The sequence below is a fragment of the Oncorhynchus masou genome, chromosome 10 (genome assembly GCF_036934945.1).
Source record: "Oncorhynchus masou masou isolate Uvic2021 chromosome 10, UVic_Omas_1.1, whole genome shotgun sequence".
In the NCBI taxonomy this organism is placed as follows: Eukaryota; Metazoa; Chordata; class Actinopteri; order Salmoniformes; family Salmonidae; genus Oncorhynchus; species Oncorhynchus masou.
Window position 1 is genome coordinate 20,896,688 of NC_088221.1, and position 16,270 is coordinate 20,912,957.

General features: G+C 41.9%; 1 protein-coding gene across 1 annotated transcript in view; it reads left to right on the forward strand.

The window, feature by feature from the left end:
* The window catches only part of mao (monoamine oxidase), a 74,883-nt gene that overhangs the window by 49,811 nt on the left and 8,802 nt on the right, over positions 1 to 16,270 (forward strand). The window contains exons 4-11 of the mRNA XM_064976165.1: positions 9,945 to 10,049; positions 10,200 to 10,291; positions 10,435 to 10,576; positions 12,920 to 13,069; positions 13,817 to 13,976; positions 14,619 to 14,715; positions 14,815 to 14,868; positions 15,032 to 15,089. Of these exons, the coding sequence (XP_064832237.1) occupies positions 9,945 to 10,049; positions 10,200 to 10,291; positions 10,435 to 10,576; positions 12,920 to 13,069; positions 13,817 to 13,976; positions 14,619 to 14,715; positions 14,815 to 14,868; positions 15,032 to 15,089 (858 nt within the window). The remainder of the gene's footprint in view (positions 1 to 9,944; positions 10,050 to 10,199; positions 10,292 to 10,434; positions 10,577 to 12,919; positions 13,070 to 13,816; positions 13,977 to 14,618; positions 14,716 to 14,814; positions 14,869 to 15,031; positions 15,090 to 16,270) is intronic.

A 16,270-nucleotide genomic window follows, 5' to 3' on the forward strand; every position in this document is an offset into this window, starting at 1 on the left:
TTGTAACCCTAGCTTCTTTCAAATCAAATCAAATGTATTTAGAAAGCCCTGTTACAAAGTGCTTATACAGAAACCCAGCCTAAAACCCCAAACATTAAGCAATGCAGATGAACAAGCACGATGGCTAGGAAAAACTCCCTGAGAAGAAACCTAGAGAGGAACCAGGCTCTGAGGGGTGGCCAGTCCTCTTCTGGCTGTGCCGGGTGGAGATTATAACAGTACATGACCATTAAGGCCAGATCGTTCTTAAAGAGGTTCAAGCGTTTATAGATGACCAGCAGTATTAATTACCTCAGGCGTAAATGTCAGTTGGCTTTTTATAGACAAGCATTCAGAGGTTGAGACAGCAAGAGCGGTGGAAAGAGAGAGAGCGAGAGAGAGAGGGAGAACGAGAGAGAGAGAATGGGGGGGCGAGAGAGAGAGGGAGAGAGAGGGAGAGAGAGAGAGGGAGAGAGAGGGAGAGAGAGAGAGGTCAGGGTTCCATAGCCGCAGGCAGAACAGCTGAAACTGGAGCAGCAACACGACAAGGTGGATTGGGGACAGTCAGGGGTCATCAGGCCAGGTAGTCCTGAGGCATGGTCCTGGTGCTCAGGTCCTCCGGGAGTGGAGACAGAGAGAGATGGGAGAATTAGTGGGAGTATACTTAAGTCACACAGGACACCAGATATGACAGACTGACTCTAGCCCCCCGACAGGACCGAAGTGACGCACCCCTCCTAGGGACGACATGGAAGAGCACTAGTAAGCCAATGAAGCAGAGAATCCCAGAGCCGGCCAGGCAGAGACAGGACGGAACGTCACTCCTTGCCATTCCCCTTCGCACCCCTGGGCCAGACTATACTCAATCATAGAACCTACTAAAGAGATGAGTCTTCAGTAATGACATAAAGGTCGAGACAGATTCTGCGTCTTTCACATGGATAGGCAGACCATTCCATAAAAATGTAGCTCTATGGGAGAGAGCCCTGTCTCGAGCGGTTTAATGTCCACATCCCTGTTCAACCACAACCCTAGCCTCAACCACAACCACAACCTTAACTCTAAACCCCACTTCACATAGTTCTGATAACAATATCGTCCTTTCCAGCATGGTCATCTAGTGACTACCCGCCCTCTCTGCCTGTGTATCAACCACATGACCCTCAGTGCATCCAGCCTCTCTCCAGCATTAGCGGTGAGCGCTAGCGACTGGAGATGCTAATCTCTGCCTCAAGGAGTTTTCTAATATAGTTTCTCCTCCTCTGAGTGGCCCAGGAGAGAGGGAGGAAGGAGAAAGCGAGAAAGAGAGAAAGAGAGACAAGAGAGAGAGCTGCAGCCACCCCCATTTCTCTTTACCTCTCTCTCTCTCTCTCCAACATATTCCTCCATATCTTATTATAGTAGGTACACCACCGTTCTTAACACACAGCATGCTGTACCTCCTTATTAGATTGGTCCCTCTGGTTCCATCCATATACCCAGGCTAACCTACTCTCGCTGCTGTAACTCAATGGGCTCTCCGAACTGGTTAGGAAGGCACTTCTCTTCCTGTTTCTACTGTAAGGGCCTTTGTTTCATACAGTGGTGTAAAGTATTTAAGTAAAAAATACTTTAAAGTACTACTTATGTATATTGTGGGCTATCTGTACTTTACTTTACTATTTATATTTTTGACACCTTTTACTTTTACTTCACTACATTCCTAAAGAAATTATTGTACTTTTCCCTGATACCCAAAAGTACTTGTTAATGGTCTACTTCACACCCTTTATCAAGTGAACATGGTCGCCTCTGATCTGGCGGACTCACTAAACACAAATGATTTGTTTGTAAATTATGTCTGAGTGTTGGAATGTGCCTCTGGCTATCCTTAAATTTAAAAAATATGTAAGAAAATGGTATGCTTTATATAATGAATTTGAAATGATTTATACTTTTACTTTTGATACTTAAGTATATTTAAAACCAAATACTTTCCGACTTTTACTGCAGTAGTAATTTACTGGGTGACTTTCACTTTTATCTAAGGTATCTTTTACTTTTACTCAACTTTGAAAACTGGGTACTTTTTCCACCCTTCCTATGTATGGAGTCATACGCTTAAACATGAATATACACACACACATTGGTATGGCCTTCACCCCCACGCACACACACACAGCAGAGAATGAGATAAGACATGTTTAAAATGCAGCAAAGTGGTCATGTGGATGATATCACTGTGTTCAGTGGATCTCGGACCTATAGCGGAAGAGCCTTTCTGGCACATGACATCACTCAAACCTTCTCTACTGGGCATGCCCAGAACCATCCCTACAGCTCAACAGTCGAAGGTGCCTTCCTCTTCACGTCTCCTTCCCTACATTTCAATAGTATAAGGTACTTGTCGTTCTGCCCCTGAGCAAGGCAGTTAACCCACTGTTCCCCTGAGCAAGGCAGTTAACCCACTGTTCCCCTGAGCAAGGCAGTTAACCCACTGTTCCCCTGAGCAAGGCAGTTAACCCACCGTTCCCCTGAGCAAGGCAGTTAACCCACTGTTCCCCTGAGCAAGGCAGTTAACCCACTGTTCCCCTGAGCAAGGCAGTTAACCCACTGTTCCCCTGAGCAAGGCAGTTAACCCACTGTTCCCCGGGCGCAGAAGACATGGATGTCGTTTAAGGCGGCCCCCCACATCTCTCTGATTCAGAGGGGTTGGGTTAAATGCAGAAGACATGGATGTCGTTTAAGGCCCCCACATCTCTCTGATTCAGAGGGGTTGGGTTAAATGCGGAAGACACATTTCAGTTGAATGCATTCAGTTGTACAATTGACTATGTATCCCCCTTCCCTTTCCTTCCTCACCACATCTCCTTCCCTACATATCACTAGTCTATAGATGCCTTCCTCTTCACATCTCCTTCCCTACATATCACTAGTCTATAGATGCCTTCCTCTTACATCTCCTTCCCTACATATCACTAGTCTATAGATGCCTTCCTCTTCACATCTCCTTCCCTACATATCACTAGTCTATAGATGCCTTCCTCTTCACATCTCCTTCCCTACATATCACTAGTCTATAGATGCCTTCCTCTTCACATCTCCTTCCCTACATATCACTAGTCTATAGATGCCTTCCTCTTCACATCTCCTTCCCTACATATCACTAGTCTATAGATGCCTTCCTCTTCACATCTCCTTCCCTACATATCACTAGTCTATATATGCCTTCCTCTTCACATCTCCTTCCCTACATATCACTAGTCTATAGATGCCTTCCTCTTCACATCTCCTTCCCTACATATCACTAGTCTATAGATGCCTTCCTCTTCACATCTCCTTCCCTACATATCACTAGTCTATAGATGCCTTCCTCACCACATCTCCTTCCCTACATATCACTAGTCTATAGATACCTTCCTCTTCACATCTCCTTCCCTACATATCACTAGTCTATAGATGCCTTCCTCTTCACATCTCCTTCCCTACATATCACTAGTCTATAGATGCCTTCCTCTTCACATCTCCTTCCCTACATATCACTAGTCTATAGATGCCTTCCTCTTCACATCTCCTTCCCTACATATCACTAGTCTATATATGCCTTCCTCTTCACATCTCCTTCCCTACATATCACTAGTCTATAGATACCTTCCTCTTCACATCTCCTTCCCTACATATCGTTAGTCTATAGATGCCTTCCTCTTCACATCTACTTCCCTACATATCACTAGTCTATAGATGCCTTCCTCACCACATCTCCTTCCCTACATATCACTAGTCTATTGATGCCTTCCTCTTCACATCTCCTTCCCTACATATCACTAGTCTATAGATGCCTTCCTCTTCACATCTCCTTCCCTACATAGCACTAGTCTATAGATGCCTTCCTCTTCACATCTCCTTCCCTACATATCACTAGTCTATAGATGCCTTCCTCTTCACATCTCCTTCCCTACATATCACTAGTCTATAGATGCCTTTCTTTTCACATCTTCTATCCTACACCTCAATAGTCTAAGGTGCCTTCCTCTTCACATCTCCTTCCCTACGTCTCGATAGTCTAAAGTGGATTCCTCTTCACATCCCCTTAACTTAGGGAGAAAGCATTGAGTGATGTTCTGCCATTTGTCTGTCGTTGATGCGCCATTCATTTGGCACGATGTGTTTTAGGGACCACCTGCCAGTGGGTGTCTGACTGCCGACATTTTCGGCCATTTGTACATGTAGAATCGGTTTGCGCTCAGTTTGCATATGACGTCCAAATTACATTACTACAAATATTAATAGCTAATAAGCTAATTTTTTGATGGCTATATATATAATACAAATCAAGGTGAGGGCGATGGAAATGCATTTGGCGGTTGATCTACTTCTGTTCTGTAAATGGCACTGTGTGCTCTTTTCGAAGGATGGATCCCAGTCTTTTCAGGACTATGGGATACGAGAGGTCAGGGGTGGTCTGCCGGGCATTGGGATGACAACCCAACTCGGGATGAGGAGGGCTTTTAGCGGGTGGAATAGTGGGGACCAATTGGAGGTTTACTTAGTAGCAATGCAAATATCATGGTACAGCTATACAGACACTCAATCATCATGTTACTTTTTAATGGTACGTTTACAAACATATATTTTGATAAATAGAATTGAAAGTTGTGTCTCATTATAGTAAGTGGTGAAATAAGTACAGCCAGTTATAATTGTAATGGCTTAGCAGATAATAAATAGGAAAAGACGATCAGTATTTACCTGGCTAAAAGAGATATCTATTGTTTACAGGAAACCCATTCAACAATTTTAGATGAAGTTTTGTGGAAAAAGAACTGGGGGGGTGAGATATATTTCTCCCAGGGGAAAAGAAATTCAAAAGGGGTGATGGTTTTAATTAAGTCATTTTGATCCAAATGAGCAAATTGTCCAAATAGATCATCAAGGTAGATGGATTATTTTAAATATGTTATTGGACAGTAAACAGATATGGCTTATTAACCCATACAGTCCAAATAATGATGATCCAAGCTTCTTTGAAAATATATATAAGAATTTATCACTAGACTCTAGACTCTATTATTATGGTGGGAGATTTTAATACGGTCTGAAATACCTCTATGGACCGGAAAGGAAATCACACTATAAACTATCACCCTCAGGCACTTAAGGAAATCATGAATGTCATGGATATATTGCAATTAGTGGATATATGGAGACTTAAATACCCTGACCTAGTGAGATATACATGGCGGAGGCTTCATCAAGCTAGTAGTCTTGACTACTTTCTTATGTCATTCTCTCTGGCACCAAACGTTTAAAAAGTGTTGATAGGGGACAGAATGTGGTCAGATCATCACATAATTGGCATATATATTACTCTTACAGAATTTCCACGTGGGCGAGTATATTGGAAATTTAATCAAAGCCTACTAGATAATAAATTATTTAGAACTAGGACAAAAGAATTTATAACTGACTTTTTCAGACATAACATAGGTACAGCAGATCCCCTTATTGTATGGGACACTTAAATGTGCCTTTAGAGGCCATGCAAACCAGTTCTCATCTATAAAACAAAAACAATTTAGATCAAAAGAGTCCATATTAACAATGGAAATTGAAGGACTAACAGTACAGTTAGATAGCAATAAAAACTGTACCATAGAGGCACAGAATAAGTTAGAGGAAAAACAAATGGAAGAACTTATTCAAGAAAGATCCAGTGTAATATATTATAAAAATAAAGTGAACTGGATGGAATATGGGGGAAAATGCACCAAATTATTTTTCAATCTTCAATATAGAAATGCTACCAAAAGAAAATGTATTCAACCTTGTTACAAATTATGGAGTCACACATGATTCACCGAATTATATTTTGAAAGAGGAAGTAAAGTACTTCAAGAATATCCCAGTTCAACCCTAACCCTAGCTTCATGTCCACATCCCAGTTCAACCCTAGCCTGTCTAGCTTCTGTAGACACAGACCACTAAGAACTGGACGTGGTCTTTTTGCGTCACTATAGTTCACATGCTTCTGAGGAGCTCCCATTCTTAGAGTAACCAAGTGCTCTGATTGGCTACAGGGAAGTAGACATGAATCAATGTGAGTGTTAGTTCAGTCCAGTCACTCTAGTCACACTGTAGTTTTATTGACATGATCTATTTCAGCCTGCCAGACATGCCACAAGCATGTGGAATAATGTAGATAGCAGTTACGAATGTGGGCAGCAGGGTCACACCTCAAATTTGAGACTCCACTGACTTATGGGCTCTAAATACAGTGTCTCTCCGTGTGAAATCACATGTTTCCAGCTGATTTTCCGCAATTAATGGTTTCTTTTCTGAAAGGGATATTTGTTCCTCATTTAAGATGTTGAGTTCTGACGTTACCAGCAGCTCAGCGGAACCCCTGTGTGCCTGTGTTTTCTTAGCCACTATCTCTATGCCTGAGATCTGCATGTACACTCACTCTGGTACCTTCCTGGCTGGTTGCCATGGTAGTGCACCTCATCAAAAGGCGCCCACCCTCAAATCAAATCAAATGTTATTGGTCACATATACATGGTAGGCAGATGTTATTGCGAAGGTAGCGAAGTGCTTGAGCTTCTAGTTTTGACAGTGCAGCAGTATCTAACAGTTCCAACACAACTACCTAATACAAACAAAGGGAGGGAATAAGTGTACATATAAATATATGGATGAGCAATGACCAAGCAGCATAGAATGCAGCATACATACAGGATGGGATTTTTTTTTATTTAACTAGGCAACAAATTCTTATTTTCAATGACAGCCTAGGAACAGTGGGTTAACTGCCTTGTTCAGGGGCAGAACAACAGATTTGTACTTTGTCAGCTCAGGGATTCGATATAGCAACCTATCGGTTACTGGCCCAACACTCTAACCACTGGGCTACCTGTCGCCCCAGTAACGCAAGATATGTAATCATCATTATTAAAGTGTCATTATTAAAGTGACGAGTGATCCATTTATTAAAGTGGCCAATGATTTCAAGTCTGTATGTAGGCAGCAGCCTCTCCGTGTCAGTGATGGCTGTTTAACAGTCTGATGGCCTTGAGATGGAAGCTATTTTTCCTCGGTCCCAACAGTCTGATGGCCTTGAGATGGAAGCTATTTTCCTCGGTCCCAGCTTTGATGCACCTGTACTGACCTCACTTTCTGGATGGTAGCAGGGTGAACAGGCAGTGGCTCGGGTGGTTGTTGTCCTTGACAATATTTTTGGCAATCATAACCTGTATCACAGAGTGAGTGTGTGTGTGTGTTTGTGTGTATTTCCATCCCTTCCACCATTAAAATGCACCCCCCCCCCCTTAATAATCACTAGTTAATCACTAACTATATACTGAGTATACCAAACATAAGGAACACCTAATAAAAGAGAGAGGGCAGAAAGTTTGATAATCTTTCTGTATGTTGTACATGTACTTATGCTGAGTTCTTCAGCCCTATTCTTGCATGTCCTGAGTACAGGCCCTAAGAAGCTTTGGATAAGTAGACGTTGATGTTGTGACCAGAATGTCATTCAAATAAATGAGGCTCAGATTGGGTTTAGCCAAGTTCCAAGAGGAACTGTGAAACAACTTTGTAAGATGAGTGCAGTTTTAGAAAAGCATGTACAAAGAATGTCTTTCATAAAACGTGTACTTGAATAGCCAAAGATCAAGTCTTTTGACTGTTACAAAATTATATGAATTATACATGAAATAGTCTGAGTTTCATGAAATACAGACATTCATTTACTTTTTCAAGGAACAATATATAGGGCATCGCAGAGATGCTTTCATCGGGGGTCAATCAACTTGTATTTTCTAAGGTCCTATATCAAACACTTCAGGACTAAGGACTATAGTACAATATAGGACTATAGGTCAGTATATGGACTACATGTATAGTACAGTATAGAACTATAGTACAGTATAGAACTATGGTACAGTATAAGGACTATAGTACAGTATAAGGTCTATAGGTCCACAGCTTCCTCACCATTGTCTATGTACTCTATTTCAGACACTGTCTCTCCTTCTCTCTTCTCTCTCTCTAGTAGTTATATGTTTAATGGGCCTTCAGGTAGACCCATTTAACTGTCAACCTAAGTGATTAATACCAGTTATATAAGAGTAACACAGACAGAAACACACAAACGCACACTGTTGAATGAACTGATGTGTCTTTCCCAGTCTATTTTCTTCAGTCTATTTTCTACTTTCAATGGAAATGTCTAGAAATCAGAAATAAATGAACTCTACACTACTGTACAAACCTGTAGGTGTTGAGAAATAGTGTGAGCATGAGATTGAGATAATCTTATCTGCCTTGCTGAATGTGCAATTAGCTGCTATCTTTGATGTGGAGTGAAATATGAAGCAAGCTGCCTTATCATAATCTGCCCCCAATAGAGCTAGCTGTGGGGTAGCTCCCTCTGTCAGAGAGAAGGCAGAAGATCAATGTGAATAGGGAAGGGCATTCAACATGCATGGCACTTACACAAATGACTGATGATTGGCTGAGAGAAATTGATAATAAAAAAGATTGTGGGAGCTGTTTTGTTAGACGTCAGTGTGGCTTTTGACATTAACGACCATAGTATGCTGCTGGAAAAACAGTATATCTTATGTCTTTACACACCCTGCTATATTGTGGATTGAGAGTTACCTGTCTAAGAGAACACAGAAGTGTTCTTTAATGGAAGCCTCTCCAACATAATCCAGGTAGAATCAGGCATTCCCCAGGGCAGCTGTCTAGGCCCCTTACTTTTTTCAATCTTTGCTAATGACCTGCCACTGGCACTGAGTAAAGCCCGTGTGTCTATGTATGCTGATGACTCAACACTATACATGTCAACTACCACAGCAAGTGAATTCACTGCAACGCTTAACAAAGAGCTGCAGTCAGTTTCAGAATGGGTGTCAAGGAATAAGTCAGCCCTAAATATTTCAAAAACTAAAAGCATTGTATTTGGGACAAATAATTCACTATACCCTGAAACTCAACCAAATATTGTAATGAATAATGTGGAAGTTGGGGAGATTGAACTACTTGGAGTAACCCTGGATTGTAAACTGTTATGGTCAAAACATTTTGATGCAACAGTAGCTAAGGTGGGGAGAGGTCTGTCCATAATAAAGTGTTGTTCGGCCTTCTTAACTACAATATCAACAAGGCAGGTTCTACAGGTCCTAGTGTTATTGCACCACAAAGAGGGACTTAGGAAAATTACAACTGGTCCAGACAGGGCAGCACAGCTGGCCCTTAAATGTACACATAGAGATGTCTGTTTAAACTACTAGCACAAACCCATGTTTACCCCACAAGACATGCCTCCCATGTCCAGAACAGACTATGGGAGGCACACAGTACTACATAGAGCCATGGCTACATGGAACTCTATTCCACATCAAGTAACTGATGCAAGCAGTAGAATCTGATTTTAAAAAACAGATAAAAAAACATCTTATGGAACAGTGAGGACTGTGAAGAGTCACGCACACAGGTACAAATACACGGATACAAACACACATAACATACACACTATACACACACATACATCTGGATAGTATTGTAGTAGAGTGGTGGCCTGAGGGCACACACTTAATGTATTGTGAAATCTGTTGTAAAATGTATTTTAATGTTATTTTTTTGTTATAATGTCGTCACTGCCGTATTTAGTTGCCTTGGCAGCAGCTAATGGGGATCCATAATAGATACAAATACAAATGTGTAGTTCAGTTCAGAATGTAAGTAGAATCTAATCATTTACAATATATTGCTTTTTCAGATCACTCTTAGTCTATAGTGATGATGATGATGCTGATGATAAAGATAATACTGTTGCTGCTGATGATGATGAGGAGGAGGTGGATGAAGATGAATACGAAGACTAAGATGATGATGAAGATTGATATTACGGTGAGGAGCAGGAGGATGATAACTAACCCGTCCATGTCTTCGCCCATGCATGTTGTGTTCTACAGGGAAAGTCCTACCCATTCAGAGGCTCCTTCCCCCCCATGTGGAATCCATTTGCCCTGATGGACTACAACAACCTGTGGAGGAAAATGGATGAGATGGGCAGCGAGGTAAACACACAACGCATCCTTTTCTGTCTAGTGCAGCCATCCCCTCCACATTTCAGGCCCAATCCCAAACCAACCCCTAATCCCTAGTCTCTAGCCATTGATACTTCTTGATGGTCCTACCCTCATAGTGTATTTGCGTGTGTGTTCCAGATCCCCAGAGAGGCTCCATGGAGGGCTCCCCATGCTGAGGAGTGGGACAAGATGACCATGAAGCAGCTCTTTGACAAGATCTGCTGGACCAAGTACTGTACTACACCCATTTCACAATACACACAGGACCATTCAACCCCATGGAGCATCACTTTTTATAGTCTTTGTGATTGAGGGATTTCATGTGTGTTGTCTGTGTGTGTGCGCATGTGCATGCTCCTCCCTCTCCTCACAGTTCTGCGAGGCGGTTTGCCACTCTGTTTGTGAACGTGAACGTGACTTCTGAACCCCACGAGGTGTCGGCCCTGTGGTTCCTCTGGTACGTCAAGCAGTGTGGAGGGACCATGAGGATTTTCTCCACCACCAACGGAGGACAGGTACTGTACACAACTGTCCGTCTGTCTGGTCTGGTCTTGTCTTGTCTTGTTATCTCTCTGACCACGTGGACTGGCTCTTCCATATCCATACAGGGTTCTACACACTTAGAAAAAGGCAAGTGTTCTTTGTAAGGCAAAGGGTTCTACCTTAGAACCTTTAACATCCTAAGAACCATTTTTGGAAGAAAGGGTTCTTTGATGATTCTTTGGCAATAAGGATTATTTTGATGGCAAAAAGGGTTCTTTGGAAGGCAAGAAGGCTTCTACATAGAAACATATATTATATTTCCCTGCATGCTCTATTGCAGGGAGATTTTCAGAATTGTTTGTTTTCTAAACTAATCCAATCTGTTAGTAGTTGGACTTATTGCACCCGTTACTGGGATGGTTGTTCCAGTTTAGATGATGGGGTAGTTCATCTTCCCTACCCTGGCAGTCATTCTGAATGCAGGTGATAAAAAATTCCACTTTTAGGATATCCTAACTCTGGCTAGATTACAATAGGAATTGCATATCACTTTGCAAGCCAACATAATGTGATTTGCAGGCCTGTTGTGGCCTGTAAACCAGGAGCTTCCTAACACCACTGTGTTAGGGTAGATAGAACTTCAAAGAAAGGTTGTATGATATATGTAATTATTTTAAAGTCTAATAATGCTGGTGGAACCTTTCATTGATGGTTCTAAGAACCCTCCAAAGAGAAAAGTGTTCTTGGTAGGAGCATTCATAGAGGGTTCCCGGAATAACTTTTAGATGCTAAAATGGTTATTGGTTGAACCCTTCATAGAAGGTTTTAGGTACAACCATATACAGGGGGTTCTGTTAAGAACCCTACATAGAATAAGGAGAAGTTTGCCCTGTTTTTGGCTTGGGTTCTAGGTTTGCTGTACTGAGCCTCTCACACAGAAGCCTCTGAACTGAGCTCAGAAAACTATCCTCCATTTTAGCACAAAACATTCCACAACAATAACATTCTCATTTGGATTCTACTTAGATTGTCACTAACATGAACCCCCCCCCCCCCCCCCCCACCTCCCCCAAATTAGCCTTGTTCATTCCCTGCTCTCTAATTTATAGGAATAATCCCTCCCTCCACAATTGCTGTTCTTCAGAGCCCAGGGAGAACCCATTATTCTGGTTTACTTTGAAAAGCTGAGTGGCTCCATTGCCTAGGTGACGGTTGAAGGGGATGTGTTGGAGGAATTAGAGAATGTTGTTGTGAGGTCATCCACTTTCATTTCCTGTTTGGTCCGCCCAGCTCTCTGGCTCCAAATGTTTTCATTCAGTGTGTTTATTCTCCAGGTAGAGCGATAGAGAAAGTTTGTCATGAGTTGATATAGCATTTGCTCTCCTTTTTGAGGTCAATTGCATTTGCTCCTATGTTGAAGTCAATTGCCATGCATGCCAAGCAGAGTTGCATATTCTCTGCAGATAAATTGTCCTCGGTAGAGTACTGCTATGGTATGGAGATGCATAATAAAGATCCGCTATGCTGTAGGTCACTGTCCCAAATCCCTATCCATCTGTTCAACTCAAAACAACTATATGTGTACATGTGTTTTGAAACAAACAACTTTTCTTGGTTGCAGGTGAAAGTATAACATCCCTTACAATCATGCAGAAATGTCCCACTGCCATCATCCGTTTTTGACCTGCCTTGAGACCCTGTTGTTATAGCTGGCCCAATCTCACAGTGGAAGGCACACAATGGGTTTCCTATTAGAGAAAGCTGAGGGAAGTTTACACTAACCATATGGAGAGGGTCAAAGGGTACTCAGCGTTGTGTACTTTGTAATGTCGCCTTGCCAAGACCCACTCTCACTTTCCAATATACCCGCCTACCTGACTGATTTCATTTCGCTACAGTTCAAATGAGTGTTATTGTACTGTCTTCTAAGGCCTGCCTAGATCAAGAGGGTCACCACCCAAGTGTATGACAGCTCACCACAGAAACATAAGTCAACTGCCCCAGGGCGTCTGAGTGTCTTAGGTATATTTAGGGAGGCAGAAGAAGGAACAGAACAACAATTTCATGTCTCATAGGGTGTAAATCTAGCACTGATGTCATTAGGATTAGGATAGCGCATATTCTGACGTTAGGATTCAGCCAATAGAGAATACTACATCTAACTTTGTCAAAAGTAGTGCACTTCAGTAATAGTCCACTGTAAAATGAAGGTGCCTTTTCCTGTCTTGTGTTTTTCCCTCTGAACATTACACAAACACGCCGAGGCTGGAAGCAGCACGGGGTCGCAGAGCACCGCCCTCTTGGAGCAGGTTAGGCCTTATTACCATTGCGTGTATTTGATTCATATGACTGATGATACAGTATTTACATTTCAGGAGAGGAAGTTTGTGGGCGGTTCCAGCCAGATCAGTGAGTGTATGGCCAAGGAGCTGGGTGAGTGTGTCAAGATGGAATCTCCCGTCTACAGGATCGACCAGACAGGGGACATGGTTGAGGTTGAGACTCTCAACAAGGAAACATACAGGGTGAGTGAGAGAGAGAGCAGTCGTCTCCGATCCATCAACCTATTGATGATGTCAGCCCACACTGTAAAAAATGCAACTTGTTTTTACGGTAACTTACTGGCACCCAGTTACCTTTTAGTTATTGTAAAAAAAAAAAGTAACAGTATATTACCATATCTTTCCATAAAACATTAATTTTTACAGTAACTTACAGGTAACTTGTTGCTGTAAGTTAGCAAAAAAAACAAGTTACGGTTTATAAAGTGCACATTCCACTGTGTTGGAACCTACTGATTTCAGGTTGTGGCTCTGCTGTCATCTAGAGCTCTGATGTTCATAATACATGACACCTCATAAGGTCCATGTGGTGACTACCGTACATCTGCATTCTAGAACTCCTGGAACATTCTAGTAATCCTTCATTTATCCATACAACTCTGTACTTACAGGGCCCCTTAGTTTGTGTGTGCGTGCCTGTGTGCCGTGCATGCCTGCATGCGTGCTTATGTTTGTCTGCATTTGTGTGTGTGCGGGCGGGCGGGAGTGCATGTGTGTGTGTGTGTGTGTATGTGTGTGTGTAAGCCTGAGGACATTGTTGTCAGTAAGCTGGTCTTCATCTCTCTATCCAGACCACATCCTCTTTCCCTGTTAAAACCCATTAAGCAGAAGTGCCCTAGAGCTGCTTAGTCACCCGGGGAGAACTGGGGAGGCACACACTACACACCATGTAGGCCTCAACTCTTCTCTGGTGTGTTTTGTTTCTCCCAGGCCAAGTATGTGATTGTGGCGACTGCCCCTGGTCTGAACCTGAAGATGCACTTTAACCCCGAGCTGCCCCCGCTCAGAAACCAGCTGATCCACAGGGTCCCCATGGGCTCTGTCATTAAGTGTATGGTCTACTACAGAGATAACTTCTGGAGGAAGAAAGGTAAGGAGTGAGGGCGGGAGAGAGGGTCCATGGGCTCTGTCATCAAATATGTGGTATACTACAGAGCTAACTTGTGGAGGAAGAATTGCAAGGAGGGAGGGAGGGAGGGAGGGTCCGTGGTCTCTGTTATCAAATATGTGGTATACTAGAGAGATAACATGGAGAAATAAATGAAGGACTGAGGGATAGATGTCCTCTCTTTCTTTCCTCCTTATCCGTTTTTATTGATCCCTTCTCTCTCCTCTCTTCCTTCCCTCCTTATTCCTGTCTATTGATCCCTTCTCTCTCCTCTCTTCCTTCCCTCCTTATTCGTCTATTGATCCCTTCTCTCTCCTCTCTTCCTTCCCTCCTTATTCCTGTCTATTGATCCCTTCTCTCTCCTCTCTTCCTTCCCTCCTTATTCCTGTCTATTGATCCCTTCTCTCTCCTATCCTTCCTCCTTCTCTCTCCCTTCTCCTCTCTTCCTTCCCTCCTTATTCCTGTCTATTGATCCCTTCTCTCTCCTCTCTTCCTTCCCTCCTTATTCCTGTCTATTGATCCCTTCTCTCTCCTCTCTTCCTTCCCTCCTTATTCCTGTCTATTGATCCCTTCTCTCTTCCTGTTCTCATTCTCTCCTGAATCTCACTCCTCCCCCTCTCTCAGGGTACTGTGGCACTATGGTGATCGAGGAGGAAGAGGCCCCCATCAGCTTGACTCTGGATGACACAAAGCCTGATGGGACTGTGCCCGCCATTATGGGGTAAACACAGATATTTAGTTTCCTGCATCCCAGTATGATTACCCATAGAGAACACGAAACTGTGGTAATAACTGTATTTCTCCGGTTCCTCTGTCACAGCTTCATTCTGGCCCGCAAGTGTAGGAAGCTATGTGAACTGACCAGAGAGGAGAGGTAAACATCTGTCTGACTGTTTAACGTGTTCAGTACCTACAGTGTGTTTTACTTCACTTCATCATGTGTATACTATGCTAGGAGGAATGTCCATGTGTACAAGCATTGAGAGTTTAACCCTATCCCTTCCTTAACCCTTAAAGATGGTTGTTGTCCCCTATAGGAAGAAGAGGATCTGTGAGATCTACTCCAGAGTGCTGGGCTCAGAGGAAGCTCTGCATGTGAGTGGAACCATTACTACTATTATGACTACTACTACTACTACTACTACTACTACTACTACTACTATGACTACTACTACTACCACTACTACTACTACTACTACTACTATGACTACTACTACTATGGCTACTATTACTACTACTATTACTACTACTACTACTATGACTACTATGACTACTACAACTACTACTACTTAATATTTAGATGCACTACTAAACTGTTCCACTACTATTTGACTACTAAACTACTTAAACTACTACTATGACTACTACTACTACTACTACTACTACTACTATGACTACTACTACTACTACTACTATGACTACTACTACTACTACTACTATGACTACTATATGACTAATACTATGACTACTATTACTACTACTATGTCTACTATTACTACTACTATGCCTACTATTACTACTAATATGACTACTACTACTACTACTATGACTACTATTACTACTACTATGTCTACTATTACTACTACTATGTCTACTATTACTACTACTATGCCTACTATTACTACTACTACTACTACTACTACTACTACTACTACTACTATGACTACTACTACTACTATGACTACTACTACTACTACTACTACTACTACTACTACTACTACGACTACTACTACTACTACTACTATGACTACTACTACTATGTCTACTATTACTACTACTATGCCTACTATTACTACTACTATGACTACTACTACTACTATGACTACTATTACTACTACTATGTCTACTATTACTACTACTATGTCTACTATTACTACTACTATGCCTACTATTACTACTACTATGACTACTACTATGACTACTATGACTACTATTAATACTACTACTACTATGACTACTACTATAACTACTACTATGACTACTACTATTACTACTACTACTACTATTACTACTATTACTACTACTACTACTATGGCTACTACTACTACTACTATTACTACTACTATGACTACTATTACTACTACTACTACTACTACTACTACTATTACTACTACTACTACTACTATGACTACTATTACTACTATGACTACTACTACTACTACTATGACTACTACTTACTACTACTACTACTACTACTACTACTACTATGACTACTACTACTACTACTACTACTATGACTACTATTACTACTACTACTACTATGACTACTACTACTA